Source organism: Trichoderma evansii (genome assembly GCF_050947405.1).
Source record: "Trichoderma evansii strain SZMC 28006 chromosome Unknown GGI43scaffold_17, whole genome shotgun sequence".
In the NCBI taxonomy this organism is placed as follows: Eukaryota; Fungi; Ascomycota; class Sordariomycetes; order Hypocreales; family Hypocreaceae; genus Trichoderma; species Trichoderma evansii.
Window position 1 is genome coordinate 713,955 of NW_028145189.1, and position 24,868 is coordinate 738,822.

Genomic DNA, 24,868 nt, shown 5'->3' on the forward strand with positions numbered 1-24,868 from the left:
GCCCCCCCCCCCCCCCCCCCCCCCCCCCGCCCCCCCCCCCCCCCCCCCCCCCCCCCCCCCCCCCCCCCCCGGTACTTCCCATAGCCATTATAAGCCTAGCCATATTGAATATTTGAACGGTTCGTGTTATTTATGATCTGATCTGGTCTAAACAATACGAGTGAAACAGACATGTAAACTCTAATGTCTGCCGATGGGTGCCTTTGTACCGAGGCGGATAGCAGCACGAACACACCAAGATTGCCCGACTAATTAGACGCCCCGTGTGGTGAACCGTATCATATATAGTGTTACAATCATTGCATTGGCTACGCCTACTAGCTTAATTTTCATGTACGTGTGTTCCCGTCGACATAGAAGTTACATGCAGCAGCCCCTTAGATACATGATATGTAGTAATAGATGGCCTCACATGCAGGGCGCCCAGCCAGTCAGAACCGCCACATTCACCGAAAAATTGAGCAAATCTCGGGACATTTACCAGGTTGTGCCAGCATTAATGCGAGTATCACATGAGTGGGGGAAGAGACAGTACTTTGTGTCACTCGGTAGCATGTTTTAAAAGGGGGGGTGTAGCCAATTTTTTTTTTCTTATACATCATTTTCCATGAGGCTTGTATATTTCGTGCTTGGCTTGAAAACTCCCTTTTTCCCCCCATCCATTGACGAGGAAATAAAAGATACCTAGGTACAAAATAAGAGATACCAATGACAAAAAGAAAGCTAAAACGATAAAAAAAAAGGACAAATAGATCAACACGCGGAACGCTTGTTGTAGGATGTAGGACAGAAGAAAGAAAAGAGCTTTTCCTTTTTTAAAAAAACAAAATCCCTCCTATTTTCCACCTTCCTACTTTTTTTTCAGTTCCTTGTAAACTTGTAAAAAGAAAAACATGATTCGAATTCCCTGCTACATCACTGCAGCTGGCCATTGATGGAACGAGAGAAGAGAGAGATATAAATATAGCGGTGTATGAATGGCGCGCGCGAGAGAGAAAGTGGAACGAAGGGTGAAATGCGCCAGCTTGGTGGTGAGGAATGTAGCTAGGAGAAAAGAATCATTGAAAAGTCGGAGTATTCTCTTTCAGCGAAGCAAGGGAGGAGAAAGTCCTTTATGACTCCTCCTGCTTCTCCTTGTCCTCCAGGGAGGCGTCCTTGAGGTCAGCAGCAACCTCCTCGACCTTGTCGCCGTTGGCCTCGGCCTTCTCGATCTCCTCGAGCTTCTTCTTGGCCTTCTCAATGTTCTGGTCGGGTCAAAACGTTAGTCAGGAAACACAAAATAGAGTGGGCGGATATGTAGCAGATGAAAAATGTCACTTACGCGCTGGGTCTGAGCGGCCTGGTCCTCCTTCCAGTGCTCAAGCTTGGCCTTGACCTTCTCAATGACGCTGGGAACATCGGCGGCGCTCATAGGGGGATCAAGGCTGAGGAACGAGCAGTCCTCGACAACCGAAGGGGGGCAGTTGAAGCCCTTCTGGGCGGCGGCGGCACCAGAGTTGCCCTTCTTGCCCTTCTTGCCCTTGGTCTGGGCGGGGGCGTACTCGTCGTCGCGGTCCTCCTTGCGGACGAGCTTGGTGCCCTTGAGACCAGACTCGTCGACGGTTCGCTGGGCCTGGGCAGTCAGGCCAGAGTTGGCCAGCAGAGGGGTCTTCTCGGCCTTGAAGGTAGGGTCGAGGAACTGGAGCAGGCTGTTGGCGCGGCGGATCTCGTCCAGGTAGGCGGGCTCGCTGGCCTCGGCGAGGACACGCTCAGCCTCGGCCTTCTTGCGCTCATTGAGGTACTTCTCACGCTCGGCGCGGCGGCGCTCTTGCTGCTTCTCACGAGCCTCGCGCTCAAAGGCCTGGTAAGCCTTCTTGGCGCCGTAGTAGTCGTCCTTGAGCTTGCGGATGGCGGCAAACTTCTCCTGCTGCTCGGCCTGCAGCTTGGTACGCTCGTCACGCAGGGAAGACAGGTTCTTATAAGCCTCGTCCTGCTCGGCCTTGATGGTGTCGAGCTCAGCCTGGATCTTGTTGTACTGCTCAGACATGGCCTTCTGCTCGGGGTCCTCCATGGTGTCCTTGATCTCCTTGATCTTGGCCTTGAGGTCGTCAATCTGCTTCTGAGCATCGTCAAACTGGCCAAAGTTCTTGCGAGTCTTGCGCAGGTTGGAGATGTCAGTCAGGGCCTTCTTCTCGTCGACGAGCTTCATGGTGCCGGAGTTGACCTGCTTCTCGAGGCTCTCAATCTGGCGGTCGACATCCTCAACGCTCTTGAAGGGAACCTTGGCCTTGGCGGTCTTCTGCTCAGCAATGCGGCTGCGGAGCTGCTCGTCGAAGCGCTTGATCTGGTCCAGCTTGGAGGTGCGAGCATTCTTGCCACCGGCCTGCTTCTGGCGGATCTCGTTGGCCTGGGCAATGAGTTCCTGGCGGCGCTTCTGGGTCGGGCTGGGCTGGTCCTTGTTCTTGTTGGGGAGGGCAACGTCGATCTTGGCCTTGATGGCGTTCTATAATGCTGCAGTTAGCACATGTCCAATTTGCTTGAATGACGCATATTCTCTGCTCTGCTCTTCTTTCTTCTATATTTTTTCTTCTCTCTTCTTCTTTTTATGCCCTTCCCGTGTGCCAATCTCTGGCCTCGTAGTAGCTGAGAGAGTAAATTGTCTGGTGACACAGATGTAAAATCCTCTTATAAAAGACAGTGGCCATGCAGCTGCCCGGAAATCGAAAGCAAGAATATGCACTGCTAAAAAGAAAAGAACAACCAAGCTACACATACAAACTTGTCCATGGCAGCCTTGTGCTCCTTCTCGGCCTTGGCGAGCTCCTCCTTAAAGACCTTCTCATCGGGTCGAGTCGGGCGAGCGTTCGGCGCAGGAGCGGCCTCGGCGGCGGGAGCAGCGACAGCAGCGGCCATTGTGCGAATCAGAGAGTCGATACGTGGGAGAGGAAGAAAGAAGAAGAAACAGCCGTCACAGTCTCTCTATGGAGAGCAGAATGGAGGCGAAAGGGGGAGTATTTGAAGACGGGGGTGCGACAGTAGAAGGCAGAAGAGGAGGAGAGAAAAAAATAAAGCCGAACCAGACAACACACCAATTAGGTACTTTGGTGGTTGAATTTCCTTAGGTTGGCACAAAAAAATTGCCCTTGACCACCACGTTTTTTGCTGGGGTCCCCACCAATAGTAAAAAAAAAATAATTCTATCCCATGCAGACTCCCACGTTGAGGGAACAAAATTACAGACGAACGGATGGACCCGAACACGATAACCGCCACAAACTCAGTATTTTACAGGCACATGCGATGCGTAGCTTTAGCGGCTGAGCTTCTGTAACGTTCACTAAAGCATTGATCAGGCCGCGCAGCTTTAGTGAGGGGATTTAGCGAGTTTACTGAAGCTTTTAAGGCAATTAGCATGGATAGTTTTCTTTTGGCGTAGTGGGATTTAGTGGGGGATTTGGGGATCTCCAGCTGCTATACTTTGGAGAAGCAGCCTGTAGGCTTCTGCTGCATTAAAGGTTCCAATTGCTGGACGGTGAAGCTTTGCAATAAGCTCGAGCATCAATAATTATATTTCAAGAGAGGCTTCAGTTACTTTTGTCTCTCAAATCTATTTTTTCGCTTGCCCTGCCTTTTGTTGGGTAAATGGCTTAGCTGTCCAATAATCCAAAGGGCAAAGACTAAAAAAGACCCTTTAAAAGACCAGGACCCGCTTACTTCAAAGTTACTAAGCGTTGAACAGAGCAGCTGCTTAGCTAATGCAATTTCTACCTTATCAGCAAAGTCACATGACAATTTCTTATCAGCTCCCGCCGGCTCAGCTAATCGTTCCAGTCAAGCCAAGCCAATGCAAGGCTGCGCAAACAATTTTTGAACGACCGCAGTTCTCCCCGACCAGCGGAAACGACGAGAAAAAAGGGCCACGGCCACGACAACGCGCACCTCTTGCTACCCTTGGTCGAACATCTCGTCGCATAATCGCCCATTTTCGAAAAATAAAGTCGGCGGATAATTAAATACACGATTCCAAGATGATTGACGATTTGCCCAACGATGCCAAGTCCAAAGAGGTTGTGAGACTCTGGCGCGCGTGGAGGACTGTTCACGAGATGGTTGCGGATCGGGTACGCTCTCTTCATAGATGATTTGATTCTTTTCTCTTCGTCTTTTGGTCTCTTAATTTCATGCTATCCTTTGACAATCTGGCTAATCTATCGACTTGCCTCGATGATAGGAGTACGAGCTTGCCGAGGACGAAGTCAGCATCTCTCTGGAACGGTTCCGCGACGAGTACTGCCACCCCGACGGCAGCGTAAAGTACGACCATCAGCCCTTCTTCCCGTTGTTGAGGCAGCAAACCTCTGTGGTGTTCGTCTATATTTAGAAAATACGCAATAACTAACATTCAACCAAACAGCCGCGCCAAACTTCAATTCTCCGCCCGCCCAAGCGACTCTATGCTCCGCAAGAACACCCCTCCCGCCACAACCGCCAACCCAGACCCCGTGCCCGACTGTGGTCCCATCTGGGTTGAGTTCTTGACCGACAAGCAGTTCGGTGTCTCGCAGATCCGCAACTTTGCCAAGTACACAATTACCAACAACTACAAGACCGGCATCATGGTGACCCCCGTGGCCCTCTCGCCCGCTGCCCGCAAGTCTCTCGCCTCCGTCGAGAACCTCGCCAAGATTGAGTGCTTCCTCGAGGACGATCTACTAGTCAACATCACCCACCACGAGCTGGTCCCACGGCACGTGCTGCTCTCCAGGGAGGAGAAGATTGCGCTGCTGAAGAGATACCGTTTGAAGGAGACTCAGCTGCCGCGTATCCTGCAGAAAGACCCCGTGGCGAGGTATTTGGGTCTCAAGAGGGGACAGGTCGTCAAGATTATCCGAGTTAGTGAGACGGCCGGTCGTTATGCCAGTTACCGGCTGTGCGTCTAAGAACTTTCCCATTGGGGAGTGTATAGCGGTCAAGATGAAAGAGGGGAAGAGAGTCAACAACACACAACTTTGGAACGAAGCATGCTTCTCAATTTTGCGTGGATCAGGAGAGGGAGAAGAAAAAGCTCAAGTTGGATCAAGTCGACTAAAAGAGCAGCAGCAGACGTAGCAGCGGACGAATGCTGTTTTTGACATAATGTTTTGCATTTGCAGTGTGAAAGCTGGCGTTTTTGGGGGAAAACTTAATTATTAGAATTACGAGAGAAACCAACCAAATTAAATAAAATACCAACGTCTATATATCACAAACACATTTGTAATTGGCCAAGTTATGACTACATGAAGCCTAAAAGAACTTTATGTCTATCAATCAAGGGGTTGTAGGCTCTTCGACATATTCTCACGGCAAGCCTCAAATGCTTATAAGTAAAAACAAGTGAAAAAAAAAAAATTAATCAAGTCTTATTCATTTTGAAGTGATGCAATTAGGGTTAGATTGCCATTTGACGAAGACATTTGCTGATTCCCAAGTTATCACCCCATAAATAAATCTCAAAAAAATATTTATTCCACATACATATGCATGTCAATCAAGACTTGAAATGATCAATGGAGGATATAGGGCTGTCGACATGTTATCAAATATGGATACAATAATTCTCAATTGCTTAGAGGATCAAACGAACATACACGTTCAATTACCTTATTCAATCACTTGTTCACGACGAAGCACACACAATGTACGTTTCAATTGGTATTTCAATTCTTCAACGTATAGCCATCTCTCACTGCCACTCCTTCGTCCCACTGTCAAACATCTTTCCCGATGTTTGGGGAATACACATACAGATACATCTCTTCGCAAAAACGGTGATCATCACCGGGGTATATGCAACCAAGTACCAGAACAAAAAGAAAAAGAAAAACTAGTAAAAATCAAAGAGTACCCGCCAAATTCCACCGGCTCCAAATTGTCTGCCGCCCCCTGTCTAAAACCTGACACAGAAATACCAAGTAGCGAAAATCGCAAGGGAAAAAGAAGAAGGCTCCATCGTTCCCTCCCATAGGTACTGTTGTTTTTCGACGCCATGTATAAAGACTGAAAGGGGGGGAGAAAAAGGTGCCCCGTGTATATATGTATATGTATATGTGTATAGAAGGGAATACCTCCGTAAACGCCATTGCCTGACGAGTCGTATCTAAAGATATAGCAGAGAAAAGAAAAATGAGAAATAAAAAGATCATTTCTCAGAAAAAAATTAAGAAATTCGTGATATAAATCGTTGATTAGGTCGTCATATGTTTCGAATTAGATAGAAGGCAAGTGGGTGCGGTTGCCGTAGGATATATAAATCTTGTTCACAATCGCAATAGGCCGCCAGGGTCATTGAGAACAAGATCAGAGCCTTCACCTTGGGAGGCATGATGCTCTTGATGAGATTGTTGGATAGGCTGCAGCTCGGTTCCGGTTCGGTGTTTCGATCGCACTGACGACTTTGAGTTCAGGGGACCCAGGAGTCCGCCCAGATCTTGTAGCAGCGCCGTTGATCCACGTCGAACACCGTTTACGCTAGCCTTTCTGGATGCTGGGGGGACAGTTTGGGAAGTGCTGGCTTCCATGGAAGAAGAAGTAAAGCTGCTGCCTCTTCGGTAGCTCCCACTACTTGTGGCAGGTCCATCCTCAAGAAGGCCGCCGACATCAAATAAGGAGAGTTTTCTCGATTCGTGCTGAGATTCGGCCCGGGATTCAGTCTTGTATATCAACAAATCTTGGCTTGCTTTTGCGCTTTCTTCAGTACTTTCCGGGGCGCTATCCTGTGCACTATCTTCTTGATCCTGTTCCTCCCGGTGATGATGCCACTGTTGGGAGTCATGTTCGACAGAACGCATTTGTCTAATGGGCGCGTACAAATCAGAAGACGGGCTATCCGGCTGCTCTCGGAGTTCAGGCTCGACGGTCAGGCCAAGATCTCTGACCAAATCTTCGTCGCTGCCCCATTGACGGTGGATAGTTGGTCTTCGGATGGTGGCGCTGCGTTCAAATGACTCGGCAGCGGTGGAAGTTCGTCTGGGCTTTTGTTTCTTGACACCTCGGTCTCGGACAAACGAGCCCAAAACCAGGGCATTTGCGGCCGCAGTTGCGAAAATCAATTCGACGGAAGCAAGCAGTGACCGGTACTGCTGTCGGCCGTTCACGTCCATGATATGCGGGACTCTATAGCAGGTAACTGCCACAACAGACAAGCTCATAGAAAATAGAATGAGGAGTTGGAGCTTCCTTTTCAACTGCATATTGCTCTGGACAATAATGGGGATGGGAAAGATGACAAGCATGAGGTCGGTGAGGATGTTGCAGGCGGCCATGGTGATGAGCTGGACATAGCCTTGGCGACACTGACCACCAGGGTCAGGCAAGACTTGCCAGTAATGTCTGAAGGGGTTGCATTCGGCGAGATCGCTAATGACAACGGCGATAAAGGTGAGGCCTAGGGAGCATCGAATGGCGATGAGGGTGTAGTGATGGGTTCGCTGCCATGTGAGGTCGGCGATTCGTTTTAGAAACTCGAGTATTGTGCCCTTGAGAATCCATAGGCTAAAATTAAAGAGGGTCAGCGTCAGTTGTCTCACTTTGTGTAGTATGATTGGGATTTCCTTGCGCCGACAAAGCCAACCCAATCAAGAGCCGTAAAAACTGCAAAAGCACATGTCGAACGAGCAAACTTACGTAGCGGCATAGAGTATACGGCTTAAAAGCACCAGGCCGCTTGCTATGGACTTCTTTCGGAGTTCTTCGGGGGTGAGGGTGACTCCGGTGAAGTCGGCATTGTTGGTTCCATTGACGAGGATGTAGTGGACGCATCCCATGCGCAGAAATAAGGGGATCAAGGCGACTGCGGCGAATTTGTCTTCGGAAAAGAGCTTTTCGGTTCGAATGAAGCGGCCGACGATTCGAAACAGGATCATGATGGCGCAAAAGATTGTAGCCCACCAGCAGACAAGCAATGAAGGCTTGTCCTGCGAAAAGTCTCGCAGCGCCGGCGGGTCTGAGTAGATGGACATGGCGGACTCTTTTGAGCAAAGGGCCCGCGCCCGTCGACCTCCGCAGAGGGCTCGACGAGCGAGGAGGGGGGGAAAGGAGGGCTCGGTGGTGGTCGAGGCTATATCTCGAGGTCGTCGGTCGTCGGATTCGGGAGTGTCGTGGTTATGGCGGCGTCAAGATGGGCAACCGGCGCACGGAGTTTCTGTGCTGCGAGTCTACCAGGGCATGAGGCCGCTGCTCTGCTGCTGCAGGCGGATGCGATGTGCTGGCGGATAGCGGGATTCGGGGGGTTTGCTGCATGAACGCTGCAAGTATAGCGGCCGCAGACAGTGGTTACATCGGTGGGATCAGGGCGATCTGAGCAGCAGCACGGTCGATATAAGAGAGCGAGAGTGAGAACGAGTATGGAGAGGTCGAGGAATACGTTGTACGTGGGGCTGGCTGAAGAAAGTCCAAGCGTTTGTCTGGGGGAAGAAGAAAGAAGAGAAAAGAGGCCAGGAGAGGTAAAGAGGCGGAGTCGGAATGATGTATGTAAGAGGTGCGTAGCAAAAGGAGGAATAGTATCAGTTGGCCGGCCGAGTTTTAATTTAGTCTGGATGGAGGGATTGGCAGCTGGATGGATGGATGGGATGCACAAAGGCAAAAAGAGTCAGAAGGCAAAAAGAAAGGGCCAAGACACACACAGTGAGAGCGTCGATAACAGGCCGGGACCTGAAAGGGCAGCGCCCCGGAAGCGGTGGCGTGCGAGGCAATCCCAGCAGGTACCGCCTAGTGGCTGCTAGGCGCAAGTGCTAGAGACTGCGGGTACTGGTACATGGATTGGATGGGGTACATGCCATCTGATGGGCTTCACTCAGCAGGGCCCATGTGGCTGGCTGTGCTATCTGCTAGCTAGTACTGTACGAAGTCTGGCTGCGCATCGCATCCCTTTGGTTTCGAATTGAAGAAATTCGTGGCTAATTGTGCAGGCATCGAGATTTCAGCACTAGTCACAGCAGCAGCTGCAAGGCGATATTAGCTACATGCGCATGCTCCATCGGCCTACATGGCCCATTCAAGGTACGCTACATATGCTACAGTACATGCATGCATGCACTCCGTATTATACATGGCTGTCTCTGTGTTGCGCCAGATGCAAAGGTTCTTAGGTATTGTAATTGAAGCAGAGAGAATGAGGACAAGGAATAGGGAGAGACACGAGTACTGCTACGACGAGCGCTGCTAGCGGTACTTGCCGAGATACATGCCCACTCTATTATTGGGGGCTTTTCGTTCCAGTCAATAGAATAGGCGGTGCCTGTCCTTTGTCTCTTGGCGGCGTGGCCGCTAAAACCATTCATTGAGCCCAGCATCGCCCACCTGCCACATGTACCTGCTTAGTGCCACCAGCAGACGCAGTACAAGTATGGAGTACAAGTCACACCAGAGGCGTGCCCCAATGGCGCGGTCCCGAGTCCTCGTTCCCAAGCCAGGCCAAGCCAGGCCATTCAGCGGAGCTTTTAGTGCCATGGCAAGCATAGCCTGGCCCATTCTGATTGATTTCCTCGTCTCCGACTTGTGAATAAGCAGGTCGATCCAGCGGTGGAGATGTAGAACAAGTATTGAATACTAGTATTAATAGTATTAATAGTACATTATTTTTCAAGTACTCCAGCGTCAGAATAGAAAAATGCACACAGATGACGGCAAATTCACTCGTATTCTTCGCCAAAGACCCTGAGAAATGCCATGCACGAGATGCAGAGCCCCCTCTCCCCTCCCCTGCCCTCTCTCTCGGGCAAATCTTGGCCTCCTGTTCCCAGCTGCAAGCCTTCGGCGCACCAAAAGAGGGGGGTCCCGGCCCTGTGTAGCCAGTCCAGTTTTTTTTTTCTTTAGTGCGCAGTAGCATCTTGACTCTGAGACCCATTCATTGCGATATTGGCCACCGACAGCGACATTTCCCGCCCTGTGATTGGAGCCGTTGTACCTAATCAGCCAGACGCCTGGGAGCTTACCCCGTACTCGACCCGACTGGACTCGGTGCCGAAAGGGAGCTGACGCACAGCTGGTGGGTGGTGGGATATCTTTTTGCGAGGCCCAAGGCGATTTACAAGTACACCGTCAGCCACTGCAAATCGGCCAAGAGTAAGATCGCAGTCGAGGGCAAGCCCAAAGGAGATCGTTGAGACGGCCTGACCTGACGCCATGCGCGCCAGAAAATTGGAATATCCGGTCGAAGCTCGGCTGCGGCAAAAAATTTTCCATTCTCCAAGCCGGAGGGGGGAGGGGGATGCAGCGTTTGTGGTTGATACAAAGCCACAAAGCCACAAGAGGCAGCCTGGCTGCTGTGGTCGCCGACCCTATCAATTGTGCAAAGACAAAATGGCCTGTTCGATGATACGGAGCAAAGCGAACAAGATACGCGCGAGACCGAGATAAGGACCCGCGCTCTCTTTCTACTCCCGATTCTACAATCTTACCACGTACCGGTAATCAATCAGTCGTCCGGCCGGCCTGTGTTACGCGCCTGCAAGCCATGCGGCATAGCTATGTGCAAATTCTCGGCTTACTACCTTTATCCGTACGCAGTAATCAATATCACTTAGACGTGCATGTCACTTTGCTCGTGTCATGGTGCTGCCCACGCAAAAGTCCCTATCCTGGGCCTATCTGGATGGGTGAGAATGCTATCTCGGCCGGCATCATCATATCTGTGCTTCTGTAATAGGGAGGTACGTACTATCATTCGCATGTACCGCTACCGGCTGCAAGGATGCTGGCGACTAACTTCGATGCCGTCTATCGATCCTTTTCAGCAAGTGTGCTGTTCATCTTACCTAAAAGACGGCATTGTGGTATCAGGTCATTCTCGCAGCAGATAGACGGTGGTGACACTTTCTTGGCTGCGACATGCCCGCCTCGAGTTATTTCAGATACTGTAGGATTACGGAGCACTGTCGTTGGTTGCTGGCAGCTCCGCACAAGGTATCTGAGACATGCATTCCTGCACTGGGGCTAGCGATAGGCCGCGCAAAAGTATGGAGTACGAGGATCATTGCCTGCAGGAACCTAGCGCCGCCATATGCAACCCGCGGGATGGACAAGTACCTGCGTCACCGGCCCAAGGTTACACAGTACCTACAAGCATGCATGGTGACCCGTACAGAGTTCGGACGGCGGCGGCTGGCCACGAGGCCACACGATCGAGAGGGTGGCCTGAGCGGCGCAGAGTTCTTTTTTTGGACGGGCATCGCTGTGACAGCCGGAAGGGAATGCTGCGGCGCTGCTTGTCGGTGTTTGGTTTCTTCGGCGATTGCGAGAAAGACACGGCACGGAGGTTCCTAAAGTGTCGGGGAAGCGATTTCATGGCGACCCCAGGCACCGCCCTGTATTATGTAGCAGCAGGTGGGTGGTGGTGGCGGTGGTACAGCGAATCACATGCGTACGGGTGAGTAGGTGCTCTTCCTGCAGGTTCAGCTTCTGTTGATCTCTGGATGGGGAGTCGAGGCGAGGCGAGGCGATTCACTGTGTGTGTGTTTTGGTACAGTACAGTATACAGCTACAGCAACTACAGTACAACTGCGTCGCTTGCTACAGCACTGTAGACTACATGCAACTCTAATGAGCGCTGCGTGGTGTCTGCAGTAGCACCTACAAGGCTCAACTGCCCCCACCGCAGAGTCATCCTTACAGCTCGAGATTGGCCAGACAGGGCCAGACCCCCCAAGTCCGCCTTCTGGGGCTGAGAGGGGACCCAGCCGTCAATCAGCACCAAGGGTTTGGCAGGCAAAGGACACGCAAAACCGGCGAGGCGAGCAAGACACACGCGAGCCAGAGCGCTGGGAGGAGCCGAGGCCACGGAGGACCCCTCCCATGCAACGCACGGAGCAGCATCGGGCCAGGGCCGAGAACGTCCAAGTGGGCTTTGGCGAAGCTCATCCCCCGCTAGGTCCGTGATCCAAGGACCCAAGAGGTGACGAGAGCCATTTTTTTGCTTTTTTCTGCCGCGCATCTTGTGCGATGAGATCGCGATAATGATCGCGCGGGTCCCTCTAAGCGTCCCAGTTCTGGACACCGAGCCAACAGAAACGGTTTATTAAAAAAGACTAATTCAATCAGGCAGCTCTTTTCAACAAGTAGCGAATTTTTAAAAAATTTTGCAGTGCAGTAGTGCAGATACACACCCCCCCAACCCAACATGCACATCGAATAGGGCACTATACGTTATTAGCATGCCATGTACCTTGTCCTTTTTCCTGCAATTTTCTCTTCGCGCTTCTGCAGCACGACGGAAAATTGAGTCTGGGCGGGATGCCATGCCATGGCGATGCGGTGAGCGCAAAACTTAGCCGGCGCTCTATACATGCGGGCGCCGGCAGGCTATACCCTAATCATTTATCCCGACGAACTAGAGATCCGAGCTCGTAGTATTTTTTCTTATACTGGAACCCCGAATTGCAGGCGAGAACCCCTGATTGAAAATTTTGATGTCGTTCTTCCAATTGTTTCTGCCCCTTCACCGTCATATCGGCCGAAAAGCCCGGTCTTTCGGGCTGTGGACACGCAGCGTACGTCATAACAGGTGAAGTTAATTGATGGGCGGGGCCCAGGGTCTGGAGCATGTAAGAGCTACTTGAGTGTATCATACGAAGTACGAAGTAGCAGAGGTACTCAGCACTGCGTGTAGGCTCTTCAGTAACTGAGGGATTGCGCCCAAGCGTCTGCTTACATCATATGACAAAAGCCTCCAGTGGCGGTGGGTTGCAGCAAGGCAAAGAAATGAGATATAAAAAAACAAGAGCGACATCACAATGCGTCCGGCAATCGCTAGGCAGCAGCATTTCCCGCTTTCATGATTGATAAGGTAACTGCCATATTAAAAAAGGAGCACGCACGGAGTACCGGTTTGCTTGGCGCTCTATTTTTCATCAATGGCCCATTAAACATGATAGCAGGTATCCATTCTCTTGGCTGGGTGACAGATGTCACTGGCAATTAAACGAGGTGCCGCCTGTCAACGTCGCAGGTACTTGCTCCTCCCGCCATCTGACACGCGAAATGTTAGCGCCTCCCGCGCTCCTACCGCAAATTGCATATCTCCGTCACGTGGCCATTGCAGGTAGCTCCGGTACGTACCCCGTACTAACGTGCCCTGGCCTGTACGAGGCTCTTATCTTCTCTTTCTGCGCCTCGCCTCCCAGAATCTCTCTCCTGTACGCCATCCAAAACACGCCACCCTTGCACACAAATCGCCTATCTTACCTATCAACGCCCGATCCACCGTTGCGACGGAGCTGAAGCCAGGATTTCGACTGATGCACCTGTATCATCGCATCCATCCTGTCTCATTTCTTGTTACGGAGTTGAGAGGGCCGGATATGAGGCGTTGTATGTAGGAGGGGAGCGGTCCGACGTTGTAGAGCTAACGGTACGGTATTACGGTTCCATGCTTTTTTATGGAGTCGTGCCGTGCTTTCATACAGCAATCCCAGGGGAAGGCCGCAGAGCTGTCTATCTTTTTTTTTCAATCTGGGTTTCCGATTCCGAAGTCAAGGAACGCAATGATTTATTGATTTGTCTGGCCCCTTTAACTGGTCAATCTATGTAGCTCGGACCATCTCGCCGAGTACGAACATGCCAATCAAGCAGTGCCTGAGTGAGCATCTTCAGCTTATTTCCAAACCAAAATACACCACAGCAGCTCTTTGATCTCATCTCATCCACCAGCGAACATGGCCTATAAGAAGTTTAATGTTTTGAGCGCACGTGACACTGCCTGTCAGCATCTTCATTACTAACAAATCGGCAATTGGAGTCGGCAGTGAAGAAAAGAAACGCCTCTGATATCAACCACCTGCCATCTTAGCTAATGAATCACAGCCTTTGGCGCCACCAAAGACTGAAAATTTCCATCCGCCGGACCGACGCGCTTCTCGTCACAGATGATTTTTTCATGTTCGTTGCATGCTCATATGGCACTGTGCTTTTTTTAGACCTCATTGACAATGCTATACATACATACATTGTGCTATTGTCGTTAGTGGTGTTGCTACTAGGTATTTGCTGTTGGCCGATATCAAGGCTTCATTGATAATGAGAACTGCAGCCAACAAATACTGACCAGGGATCAAGCTGGAAGCGTTGAGCCCGATATGAAACTGCTACCAATCCGCGGCTCGACTCTTCATTCATCTACGCCAAAATCGGGAATAATGGCCTACTTCGTTCGCTTTACCACTCCACTTCTATCACCGTTTGAGGCGCTCTAAGAGGCGCCACGCCGTTCTGGCTCGAACCATCTTGTGCTATCAGAATTTTTCCCTTTGCTCAGTGCAATGCCTAGTACCGTATGAATGGGGGCGGTAATTATTGACATTATTGACCCCTTTATCAGAAGAGGGCACAGAATCATCACCAGACGGCAGTTACCGCTAATACCAGGTTTGTCATCCTGGCGATTCTCCATAAAAATTTATCTCAGCGGGCGCTCTTCTTAGGCGGATATTATGGGATAGACACGATCTCCATCATTCAATAGGCGACGTCTGGGCAAAAGCCTTGTGACTGCAGCAGGGAGACATTGCGTCGGTTTCCTTAATAAGCCATTTGCCCTGGGATCCTGGTGCCTAAAATTCCGATCAGCATCAGCCATGCGTTCATAGAGCTGGTGATTCGGAGTACTACCCCCGAAACCCCCGGCCTAGAAGCTGAACCCCTTCGATATCAGAACCTAGAACTTACTGTGGCTTCTCTAAAAGCAAAGGCGTGCGGTGGGCGGCCGCATGAGAGACATTTAGAGCGCCATTGCTTCAAGGATCGTCGGCCGGCTGCAGCTCACGCGTTTCAATTCATGGGTGCCTAGAGCCTTGTCTGGAGACCATCCTACGGGTCGTGCACCCGATAACACTGTCTTTGGCTGTTTCCGCATCGGGCGACTTGCATTTCATCCTTTCGATCTCCAGCCTAAAAAGACGCTCGGTGGCGGTCGCACCAGGCTAATAGTTCTAGGGCGAGATACTCCAAGCTCGCCTCTGCTTGCGCTTCTTACAGGTCTAGACCCAGATATGCCGCCATGTCGAAAGATGTACGGCGCGGAATAGCGCCATTCTGTTCGGCGCGGCTCTTATCAGCTCCTCTGTCCTCTTCTGGCTGAGATAGTTCCAGCATGAATCCTGCCCCAAGATCCCAATCCCTGCATGAAGGATAACGGCCATCCCAGTCCAACAAAATCCTGGGGTGGGCGCACGTTGCAACCGACCAACAGTTGTCACTCCCACGTGTTAATTGTTGGAGAATAATCACCCTGCATTGTCTCATGAGCAAAGTGAAAGACTATTGGATCTAGCTTGTTGTACTAGCACCAAGTACTCCGTGTGCCTTGAATCGTCTCCCGCATGACAAGGCTGCTGTCAATCATGTCAGAAACCTGATTCATATCATAAACTTTGTGTTTGGTGCTAGCTTTGAATTTTTCAAGACATTATTTGGCGCCGTCGCCCAAAAGAGGCACTACAATGTGCGTTAAGTCCTTCAGCCTCAGAGAGCTAGGGGGGTTTGACTTTAGCCAGAAGCCAGCTAGAGATGTTCTATATGCGTGGCGTCAAATTACGAGAGCGCGAGTGACAGGTAGGCCAGCCGAGTAAAATCAGCTACATGAGTCGTGCTTCGTTTTGCAATACGCGTTATTGCCCCCTTGGCTTTTTTGGAGTAGCGACAAAACTTAATATACCTAGTTGCTGTTTATTTTGCTGCTATATGGTTGTGTGGCAATTGATCTTCCAAACTACTGACCGCTATTCATGATACGGATATCTGGGGTAGACCAGAAATAGGTCATTCATTTAGTTGTTCTCCACAAGTCTTTCAGCCCTGAGCGCCCAACGAAAGCCATGATTCATTCATGCGTTGATTAAAGAGATGTGCCGTACTTTAATTGGGGGCTATCCTATCAAGGATATTGTATCCTGAGCCTCAGAGTTCAGCTCGCCTAACGTGGCTTTTGATCTTCTGTTCTGGAAAACAAAGGATTATCTTTTGACCCTGGCTTATCTCAAGCAGGGGCGTTACGGTTTGGGATTCGTATCCAGGGAAGAGAGAATGGGACTTTTGAAATATTCGGGCTTGCTGTGCCGAGTAGTTTCGACTGTTGGTCGTGGCTTGTTCCACCGTCTCTTCCCCTGAGTTACAGGGCAAATTTGGCCGAAAAGTATGCTGTAAAAGAAGGCTGGAATAGTGATGTGTCTTAACGCCCAGGCAATAGTAGTTGAATTGTGGCGTGAAGAAGAAGGCTATTCGATAAATGGTCTGGATGATTTCCACAAGATTGCGGTAACTTGCTTCTGGCGTGTTTCCTAATCCGTTGTCGCCATAGTTGGGATGTCTAGTCGCCATCCATCTCATAATAGCATCATTTTAGTATGTTAATAGTCTAGGAGATCCTCGATTAGTCTGATAATATCAAGGCTTGGAGAGGGATAAAAATGCTGTAAATACAGTATTCCCTCTACTAGCCCCTTTGTGGGACTCCCACACTTAACCCCGAGTTTTTTTTTCTATACCAAAGCCTTAGAGAGAGTTAAAAGGCCCGTTACTGGCTCGGCTTTTATTAAATGGAGATATTGAGCAGGGTTGAAAATCCTTTGGGTAGGCAGTTGTAAACTGACCAATTATAGGCCTATTACTATACAATGGCCTCGGAGAGAGTTAAAAATGCTGTGAAGGGGGCCTCCCTAGAGGTATCACAAGATGCCCTCCAGAGATCAAACCTCCAGTCATTTCTGTACTATACACATCTGGACTCCAGATGAGCATAATACAAGCATGCAATTAACCTGAATCTGATCCACTTGTCTGAACGAATCGTCTCTATTCACATATTGCCTAGTTTAAACGCCTTCCATATTGTACTCCATGAAATCTCTGACCAATAGTGAGACTGCGAGTGATACTGGGATCTCTCTTGTCTTGCGAGGCCATCTATTATCAGAGCCTATGAATCTCCCTTTGCCTATGTCGATGAGAATCTTTATTTCTACATACGTGATTCAATGCTTTAATCATTAAGATATCTCATCATCTGGCTACTTGCTGTAGGTTAGCGAATCGCAGTGTTGAAACCTACCGATTCAGTACAGCGCTTCGCAACGCTCATCAAGCTGTAATGTGATATGACAGTCTATCTATAGATGATACTACGTGTAGCTGGGTTATGGAGTATACGTGATGAGATGTCCGACACGTTCGTTTACGAATCACGTCAACGATACGATATAAGATAACCAAGTTGTCATACCATGTAATTGTCTAGACGCTTTATTTGAAACTTCTACTACATCCATCACCGTCTATTCCAACTTCAACTCCGTCACCAACGTCTTGATCCGAGTCTTCTCCGCACTCGTCCAATCGACTCCCGTCAAACCATGCCCGTCTTCATGCTCATCTTCCCCATCCGCAGCCAACTCTCCACTGTCCACAAGCCCCCATATCTCATCCACCACAGCACTGCGAATTCGCGGCCAGGGATGAGACATGAGCGCTCCAAGCCTCTTACGAGCATCCTTTACCCCGGCTTCAACGTTATCTCCAGCGCTTCCAACCCCAGCAGCAGCAATTCCGCCGTAAACCTTGATGCAAGCCGCGACTTTGCGCACGTTTCCAGTCTTGTATCCCGCCTTTTGGGTCTGTAAGCATAGACTTCGATAATTGATGCCTTCGCAGCGCTGGAAGAGGCCCACGTGGAAGAGAAACGCGATAATCTCCAAAGTTGGTACAATGATTCGGTCTTCGCCTTGGCAGGTCTTCAAGTTGTGTAACAGCGCGAAGCAGACTAGCTGTAGCTTATCGGTTGATTGCTCACAGTAATCTGTGAGGGCTGCACGACTATCGATGATGAGGTCCTCGTTACCTGTGTCTGCTGATGATACGAAACCAGCCATGAGGCCGGCCATCCAGGCATCTGTATCGTCTTTTACAATATCCATTATGTGCTTGTGTAGAGAATCCTTGTGGATGAGGTCTAAGAGTAGAGAAAAGTAGGCCTTTGATGAGAAACTCAAGTGGTTGGTGAGATATGTCTTTCCAGATGGTTGAATCGAATCCTTGAGTTCATCAATATTACTAGAGAACAAGGACAGATCCAATAATTAGTACCACAAGATCAAAAGGCTCACTAAATTCTATCAATAATTGATGAGGAAAACGAAAAAAAACTTACCCATCGTCCATGAGCAGCGCAATAACATCCTTAGCCACACGGCGCACTCTATCCAGCTTCTCTGCAGAGAGCCGCAGAATATTGTGGATAAGCTTCCGAACAGATGCCACCAACCAGTCTCCTTGAGCATCAGGACGTCCAATATCCCCCCATAGAACTGCGATAGCCTTCAGAGTCTGGAATCGCACCAAGGAGCCTTCATCACCTCGAGCCGTCGTTGTATAATCGTTCAACCCATCCGCAAGAAGGTCCAAGAAGACCGTTGGCTTGTCATTAAGAATACGACTGCTCAGAAGGCTATGCAGAATAGAGACTCTGGTTTCGATCTCGCTATCAACTCTCCATCGTTCGAGGAATGCGGCGCATACAATGTCGTTTCCACTTATATCGTCCTGAGAGCTGTGAGCAAGGGGCTGTGCCATGGCCATGACGTGATAGTATCCATTGCCAGTTGCTGCTGCGCGGCTTCCTGGCTTCGCTGCGATCAACTTGGCCCATTGTTCCAACGTCTCAGCACGCTTTTCAGAAGAGGAAAGCAAGAGAAGCATCAAACCGGCTGCAGAAGCATGCTCAACGGTTTCCTGCTCATTTCTGCTAAGCCATTTTGGAATTACGTCTCGCAACCGGGAAGTCAACGTCTCAACTTCAGGAATTTGCTGTGCCGAGCTAAAAGCAGAGACAATATCTGGCAATCCATGAGTTTTATCCACGGATAACATATCAGCCCCCTTTTCAAGACGCTCATAAGACAAGTCGCTAAAAGAAGCGAGCTGTATGATAGGTAGAGAGGATACAGCCAAACGACTTGCCGCTTCAACAATGAGCTCTGGCTTGCGATACTCAGTGTTTTTGCAATCTTCAAGAATCACGGATACATGGGTCAAGATCTTGCGGACAGCAGCTTGATCCAGAGACTTTGGCTGAGCCATGCGCGCAAGCTCGGGGAATCCATCCAACACACCGGCAAAGCATGCCAACAAACCGTGTCGTTCTTCCACTTGTCTTTTCTGCAAGCTGCTCAAGCGATCCATCACCGAGTCAATCGATTGTTCGAAGCGAGAAAATGGCGTTTCTAAGGCTACATCGGATAATTCTACCATCAGCGTGCCGAATGCAGATCCCGCGGCTCGTCTCGATGCCGTATCCATGTCGCCGATTCCTCGCCAGCCCAGGATTCCATCAACAACAGCTTCGCCATACTGTCCTGACAGCCTTGTTGCACCAAGCGCAACTTCCTGGACAGCACGCGATCTCCGTGCTACGGCATGGTAGTCCACACATTGGACGACTCCGATACCGTGCTCTACGGTATCTGGGTGACGACCAATAAGTTCTTGCAGCGCGGCTGAAGCACCACGCCTTATATTTCCTTCTGGGTCCAAAGATGCCGTCGTCACCAGCTCTGTTCCCAAAACTTGTAGAACAGAGCTCGATTCAGGATGAGCTTTAGCTGCGTAGACAGACTTGGTAGGCACGGCAAGCAGCTCAGAGGTCGTGTATCGACGAGCCAGAGCCCAGATACCAAAACACGCCGCATCGCGAACGTTGGCTCCCACGCTCGCTCCCGAAATTCCGCGCTGCTCAAAAGTCAATCCTAGAAGGAGAGAGTGGAAGATGTCGGAGAGCTGGCTGGCTGGCGGAGATCTTCGATAAAGCAGATGAGACAAGGTCATCATCAGACCGTGCCACTCCAGCGGATTCACAGCGGACAAATCGCGAACTCGGTTGGCACCCGGTTTGCTTGATGCCTTGTTCCAAAGCACGTTACGGTTGAGAGATTCCAGGACAGCTTCGACAACCTGGGATGCCATGTCGGGGTCCAGTTTAAGCGTGATAATACTAAGTGACTTACTAGCGGACAAGCGAACCGGAGTATCGTTATCTGAGAGACTCTCGAGGAAATATCCAATAGCATTCTCTACCAAGACGGTAGTTTTCATGTCCCGCCGAGAGTTGCGCAGCAGCGAAACGACGAGCGAGCGAACAACCTTGAGCATCATCTTTCGTGCTGACGCTTGAGACATGATGACTTTTGAAATAGCATCCTCACCAGCTGAAAGTTCAAGCATGGATTCGAATATTGTTGGCAGATACTTGTCCATGTAAGACGTCTCAGACGAAGAGCGCAGTATGCCGGCCAGGAAAGAAAGCACACCGATGTAAAAGTAGGGGTTATCCACCTCATCCTCCTTCTGCGGCCGTAATGATTTCAACGACCACTGTACAAGGCTCTCAAGAATTCCAAGCTGCTGCATATCCCGTCGCATCGCGAGTCTTACTAGTAGAGCCTTGGCAGCATCTCGTTCTTTTCCTGCGCAAGCAATGTACTTAATGGCCAGGGGGATGACTCTCATCGTAAGACCGGGCACGTTTGCAGGCCAGGTGAGCCCAGCAATAGGCGGTACGCCACCTTCATCCAGGTCAGCGGAGGAAATAGTCGATAGATCAAACGGCGCGAACAAGAGGTGAGAAAGCCAAAGCAGCGCAATGTACCGCTGCTCCCATGACCATTTTTTGTAGGAAGGAGAAGCAGCAGAAGAAGAAGCAGCAGAAGAAGAAAAGGTCGTCTGTCCGTTCTTCTTTTCCTTCTCCTTGTCAGCCTCTGCCTCAGCCTCCTCAACCGCAGAGAGGATCAGCTCCAGGTACTTGGTCTCGACATTGAGAAACCGCACAATGACCTTTTCTCCCCGCACCTTGCAGAAAGAATAGAGGATCTGGGAAATGGTGTAGTCCAAAGGAGCGAGCAGATTCTTTGTATGCTCGGGAATGTGCTTCTGGCGATGCCGCGTCTGCAGATACTCCAGGTAAGACTCTGCCAGATAGGGAATCCACTTGGGCAGATGCGGATCCAGCAGCTGAGGCAGTTCCTGGAATTGATCCAAGACCTGAGAGAAAGCGAGTATATAGTCAGCAAATGCCTCCCGCTACTTTGATCTAACGAAACTTACAACACAGGTAGCTTTCAGAGTCTCCCTGATGCGCACCCATGGCCGTATACGAGTTCCCCCCCGCCCATCCGGCTTCCGCAGACAAGTCACCAAACTCTGGTCCAACTCATCCAGCAAGACTTTAGAATGCTTGTGCAAATACACATCAATCTCATTCTCCGAGGCGTCCATTTCGAATAATGTTGCAGTATGTCCTTGCGGCCGAGTGCTTTCAGACTCAATGCGGGCCGAGCATCTCCTTTTTAAAACTCCACGCAGAAAAAAGGCCGTTAGGCACCACTTTATGAAAGCGGCTGGGCGGTGACGGTTTATCAGGTTGATGTAGTTAGGCAGCTAAATAAATTCAAGCCAGTCTGACTGAATACCGCTCTGTATGTGAGTTGATTGTTTTGATTGCTGAGCTGCCTGATGCTTCTTTGGCGGCTGCCTGAATATCAGGCCTAACATTAGAATCGCACACATCTTGTGAAGCTACAGTGAGGTGCAATGTATAAATACAGTGTATAAACTGTATATTATACTGTATATTATAGGGTAGCTTGGCTAGCTGCTGAGCATTGTCGTGATGGAGCTTGGTTTTAAGCTTGAAAAGCAGCTAGCGGCAACGGTATATTACGGTGCATCTTGAGGCTCCAATTCATGGATATAAAACGGAGCATTCTTCTCAAACTTTCAGATAAGCATTCTTGGCATATGTACTGATCATAAGGTTAAAGTTAAAAATGGTGGTTTTGTATAAAGTACGGTTTGCGCTAGACGCAGTCTATGATATATTAATGACGGATTTCGCCAACGTTTATTTTTCCCCCTTGTCGCTTATCAATCTACCTATGCAGGCGACAAACCTCATTGGTCTAAATCAATTATCGTATTTTTGTTATACTTTTAAATCCTCACAATTTGCACTTTTATATGCAAGCTCGTATTCATCTTCACTCACGGAGCGTTGTGTTGGTCGCATAAAGCTTGGCAAAATGATAAAATTGCTTAGTTATCGCTGGCGAATCATGTCCTTGCCACACTCCATGATGAAACACGACAATGTGACAAGGGACATCCTCCATGTTCCCCATACCAAATATTAAGGCATCACCTCAAGCAAAGGGGGAAGAAAAAAAAGCAAAGAAGATTGTTTCACAACATTATGATTAATCATTAATGATGCCTCCAAACAAAATTTGTTGATTGCGTGCCCGTCGTGCAGAATCAGAGAAAACCCCAAACCCACAGCAAACGCCTGGCTCGACTGTGACTATCGCCCATGAATTATCGTCGTCAACAGACGGCCCTATTCAAGTTGAATAAAAGTAACAAAAGAGAAATAGTAAAAAAAATCAAGTTGCCAAGACGGAGAGCCGATCAAATATAGAACTATGATGAAACAGCAATCGCCGCCACTAGGGCGTCTAGAGCACTGCTGTGGGACGACCCCGTAGCCGCCACATATGGGCCCGCCCAGGCGACGCCGAGCATATTGTCGCTGTTGCGGTCGTTGTTCCATATCGATTGAGCATTGCGAAGGATGAAATTTTTGAAATTATCGTTTGGTGCCAAGTCATTGAGGTACCGCAGGTTGCGGATGAAGACGCCCTTGAACTGCTGACCATCCAGGCCACAGTTGCCTGCTGAAGTCTCGCAATTATCCGCTTCGGTTAGGATGCCGTTCGAGTTGGAAAGGGTGTTGATAGCGGCGTTAGCAATGGTAGCGGCGGTGGTAAGATAAGAAGAATCTCCAGTAGCACGAGCGAGCTCGCTTAGACCGCCGAGGATAACGCCCTGGTTATAGGACCAGGTGGTTAAGCCGTTGTTCTTGCAAGTGGAGTCGAGACCGTCGTTGATGAGGTTATTGGAGTTGATCATGCCACTGCCCTGGAACCAGTTCCACTGAGATTTTGCGATCTGAAGATAGGTGGTGTTGGAGGGCACACGGTTGGCAAGGGAAGCGGCAACAGAAAGATACAGCTCGTTGGCGATAGCATTGACATAGGTGCGGTCTTTGCTCCAGTAGATGCCTCCACCGCAGGGAGTTCCTGTGCCGGTTTGCATATCATTGAAGATTTCGATAGCTGAATCGAGGTAGTCCTGGTCTCCAGTGGCATCGTGGGCATGAATTAGGCCAAGAGCCCACCAGCCCTCATCATCATAGAAGTCATCGAGGAAATCGGCAAATCCTCGTTTCTCGACAGATGATGAGGAGACACTGGCATGGCACCCTTTGCCATTAATGCAATGGGTAGATGTGGGAAGACCTACGGCATTCACAACCTTGGCGACATCAACAGTGGTTAACTGAGCCTGGGTGTAAGTGTTGCGTAGAAAGCCACCAACGTTGAGCTGGTTGGCCTCATTCAGTCTCAGCTGTGCAAAGTCGGCCAAGGTGGTGAAAGCATTGCCACTGTTCCACCAGGCACTGTTCCAGAGGCCAGTGGTGGTATCGTACCATGCATTATTTAGCTCTCGAATGGCTGTGACAGAGTTGGCAACATAGTCGGTTGCAGTAAGAGGAGTAGAAGGAGCGGCGTTGGTAGGGTTAAGTAGTGAAAGAACGGCAGAGGTGGCCAAGGCGTGCCTCCAGAGCCAGCTTGGAACAGCCATGATGTAATAAGTAAAAAGAGTGTGAGGTTGAGAAACGAAGGCTAACTGTTCCAGCTGAGGAGCTGGTAGTTGCGTCTTAGAAGCGAAAGAAGAAGAAGAAGATGAGGAAGAAGAAGAAGATGAGGAAGAAGAAGAAGATGGAGAAACATCAGGAGGAGCTGCATAGATTTCGGGGGCATAAATAGGTAATAAACCGGAGACTAACAAAGCAATGGATAGAAACGCAAATACCAAACAAAGCTTGTGAATCAGGTAGGCGAGGGAGAAGCTCCTGGGCGGGTCTGGACGAAGACGGGCATTGGGATATGGAGAGTTTGGAGACAGGGATCCAAATTTGGATCCATGATGGCAATAGCTTGGCGGCTCGGCAGGGTAACCGCAACTCTTTTGGCACTGGTTGCCGGCGATAGCACTATGGTAGAGTGAAACTGGTTAGCAGCAACAGCAGCGGTAGGCTCGGGCTTTACCATGAGCCCCTTCATCAATCGTCAATCGTACTCTTTATCGCTTATACCAGGGCCGGCGGCTGCCATTCGTCGGTTCGGCGCCAGGGGCACCCAGGGTTCAGGGCCCGGCGAACCAGGCCGCAAAGTGGCGTCCAAGCCGATGGCGTCTTCATAACGGCCGAGCCATGCTGCCGCATCGGTAGTGGCGTCGCCTTGAGGGGACATTGTTAATGGTGAAGTTACCGTGACCGTTGCGGGCGTCTCTTTGTTATCTCGTATTGTAAGTTTTCTTTCGAAGGCTACTTTGTGTAAACCTCTCTCGTATGAGACGACGCGGGGTTTGCCGCCAAAGTGTCTTGGATGACTAGTGATGAGGCGCTACAAAGACTAATAAAAGAGAACCTCTCACAAACTGAGGCCTTGAGTAGCACGATTGACCGATACTGACTTTTTGCTATGTCTCTGCCTCCCTCTCGCCGGATGTAAGACAAGCGCCAGTTAGTTAGTTCCGAATGGCGCGTAATACTATACTAGACGATAGTAGATCATAGCGATATGCTGTGGGCTGTCTTGCATTATTTAAGCTAGGACGATGCGGCGCGGCGGAGGCTCGATCTGCCGGCAGCACTTGGTAAGGTGGTGGGATTTGCGCTGGAGGGGCAGCCGATCGATGCTGATCCGGCTCTGGGATCCATCACGAGGCACCATCTTTCGCACGGTACACC

The 24,868-nt window shown here is 50.0% G+C and overlaps 7 protein-coding genes across 7 annotated transcripts; 3 read left to right on the forward strand and 4 right to left on the reverse strand.

Annotated features, from left to right (window-relative positions):
- Positions 1-1,509: 1,509 nt before the first annotated feature.
- On the reverse strand, positions 1,510-3,614 carry GGI43DRAFT_122428 (uncharacterized protein). The gene is made up of 3 exons (XM_083199056.1): positions 2,755-3,614; positions 2,208-2,482; positions 1,510-2,134 (listed from the first exon to the last, which is right to left on the reverse strand). The coding sequence occupies exons 1-3, from the start codon at positions 2,890-2,892 to the stop codon at positions 1,621-1,623; spliced, it is 927 nt and encodes a 308-aa protein (XP_083058432.1). The 5' UTR covers positions 2,893-3,614; the 3' UTR covers positions 1,510-1,620.
- Positions 3,615-3,826: 212 nt separating this feature from the next.
- Positions 3,827-5,287, forward strand: GGI43DRAFT_411344 (DNA-directed RNA polymerase core subunit RPB5). Its single transcript, XM_083206704.1, has 3 exons — positions 3,827-4,100; positions 4,211-4,293; positions 4,394-5,287. Exons 1-3 carry the CDS (start codon positions 4,008-4,010, stop codon positions 4,917-4,919), a joined length of 702 nt encoding a protein of 233 aa, XP_083058433.1. The 5' UTR covers positions 3,827-4,007; the 3' UTR covers positions 4,920-5,287.
- Positions 5,288-6,132: 845 nt separating this feature from the next.
- On the reverse strand, positions 6,133-8,171 carry GGI43DRAFT_122453 (uncharacterized protein). The gene is made up of 2 exons (XM_083199058.1): positions 7,645-8,171; positions 6,133-7,512 (listed from the first exon to the last, which is right to left on the reverse strand). The coding sequence occupies exons 1-2, from the start codon at positions 7,977-7,979 to the stop codon at positions 6,279-6,281; spliced, it is 1,569 nt and encodes a 522-aa protein (XP_083058434.1). The 5' UTR covers positions 7,980-8,171; the 3' UTR covers positions 6,133-6,278.
- Positions 8,172-9,526: 1,355 nt separating this feature from the next.
- GGI43DRAFT_411350 (uncharacterized protein) lies at positions 9,527-11,657 on the forward strand. Its single transcript, XM_083206705.1, has one exon. The coding sequence runs from the start codon at positions 10,935-10,937 to the stop codon at positions 11,388-11,390; it is 456 nt and encodes a 151-aa protein (XP_083058435.1). The 5' UTR covers positions 9,527-10,934; the 3' UTR covers positions 11,391-11,657.
- Positions 11,658-17,221: 5,564 nt separating this feature from the next.
- GGI43DRAFT_411357 (tubulin folding cofactor D C terminal-domain-containing protein) lies at positions 17,222-21,623 on the reverse strand. Its single transcript, XM_083206706.1, has 3 exons — positions 21,103-21,623; positions 18,155-21,039; positions 17,222-18,057 (listed from the first exon to the last, which is right to left on the reverse strand). The coding sequence occupies exons 1-3, from the start codon at positions 21,271-21,273 to the stop codon at positions 17,283-17,285; spliced, it is 3,831 nt and encodes a 1,276-aa protein (XP_083058436.1). The 5' UTR covers positions 21,274-21,623; the 3' UTR covers positions 17,222-17,282.
- Positions 21,624-21,647: 24 nt separating this feature from the next.
- On the forward strand, positions 21,648-22,330 carry GGI43DRAFT_122591 (uncharacterized protein). The gene has a single exon (XM_083199062.1). It carries the CDS (start codon positions 21,825-21,827, stop codon positions 22,185-22,187), a length of 363 nt encoding a protein of 120 aa, XP_083058437.1. The 5' UTR covers positions 21,648-21,824; the 3' UTR covers positions 22,188-22,330.
- GGI43DRAFT_429038 (glycoside hydrolase) lies at positions 22,331-24,368 on the reverse strand (the record flags this gene model as incomplete). Its single annotated transcript, XM_083209044.1, has 2 exons — positions 22,331-24,109; positions 24,196-24,368. 2 exons carry the CDS (start codon positions 24,366-24,368, stop codon positions 22,474-22,476), a joined length of 1,809 nt encoding a protein of 602 aa, XP_083058438.1. The 3' UTR covers positions 22,331-22,473.
- Positions 24,369-24,868: the final 500 nt, after the last annotated feature.

Coding starts and splice junctions, on each gene's coding strand:
- GGI43DRAFT_122428 (XM_083199056.1), bottom strand. CDS start 2,892: ATGGCCGCTGCTGTCGCTGCTCCCGCCGCCGAGGCCGCTCCTGCGCCG. Junction 2,483..2,754: donor AGGCTGCCATGGACAAGTTT/GTATGTGTAGCT, acceptor GCAGCATTATAG/AACGCCATCAAGGCCAAGAT. Junction 2,135..2,207: donor CAGATTGAGAGCCTCGAGAA/GCAGGTCAACTC, acceptor AACCTGCGCAAG/ACTCGCAAGAACTTTGGCCA.
- GGI43DRAFT_411344 (XM_083206704.1), top strand. CDS start 4,008: ATGATTGACGATTTGCCCAACGATGCCAAGTCCAAAGAGGTTGTGAGA. Junction 4,101..4,210: donor ACGAGATGGTTGCGGATCGG/GTACGCTCTCTT, acceptor CCTCGATGATAG/GAGTACGAGCTTGCCGAGGA. Junction 4,294..4,393: donor CACCCCGACGGCAGCGTAAA/GTACGACCATCA, acceptor TCAACCAAACAG/CCGCGCCAAACTTCAATTCT.
- GGI43DRAFT_122453 (XM_083199058.1), bottom strand. CDS start 7,979: ATGTCCATCTACTCAGACCCGCCGGCGCTGCGAGACTTTTCGCAGGAC. Junction 7,513..7,644: donor CGTATACTCTATGCCGCTAC/GTAAGTTTGCTC, acceptor CTTTAATTTTAG/CCTATGGATTCTCAAGGGCA.
- GGI43DRAFT_411350 (XM_083206705.1), top strand. CDS start 10,935: ATGCATTCCTGCACTGGGGCTAGCGATAGGCCGCGCAAAAGTATGGAG.
- GGI43DRAFT_411357 (XM_083206706.1), bottom strand. CDS start 21,273: ATGGACGCCTCGGAGAATGAGATTGATGTGTATTTGCACAAGCATTCT. Junction 21,040..21,102: donor CTCTGAAAGCTACCTGTGTT/GTAAGTTTCGTT, acceptor GCTTTCTCTCAG/GTCTTGGATCAATTCCAGGA. Junction 18,058..18,154: donor GCGCTGCTCATGGACGATGG/GTAAGTTTTTTT, acceptor CTTGTTCTCTAG/TAATATTGATGAACTCAAGG.
- GGI43DRAFT_122591 (XM_083199062.1), top strand. CDS start 21,825: ATGGTGGTTTTGTATAAAGTACGGTTTGCGCTAGACGCAGTCTATGAT.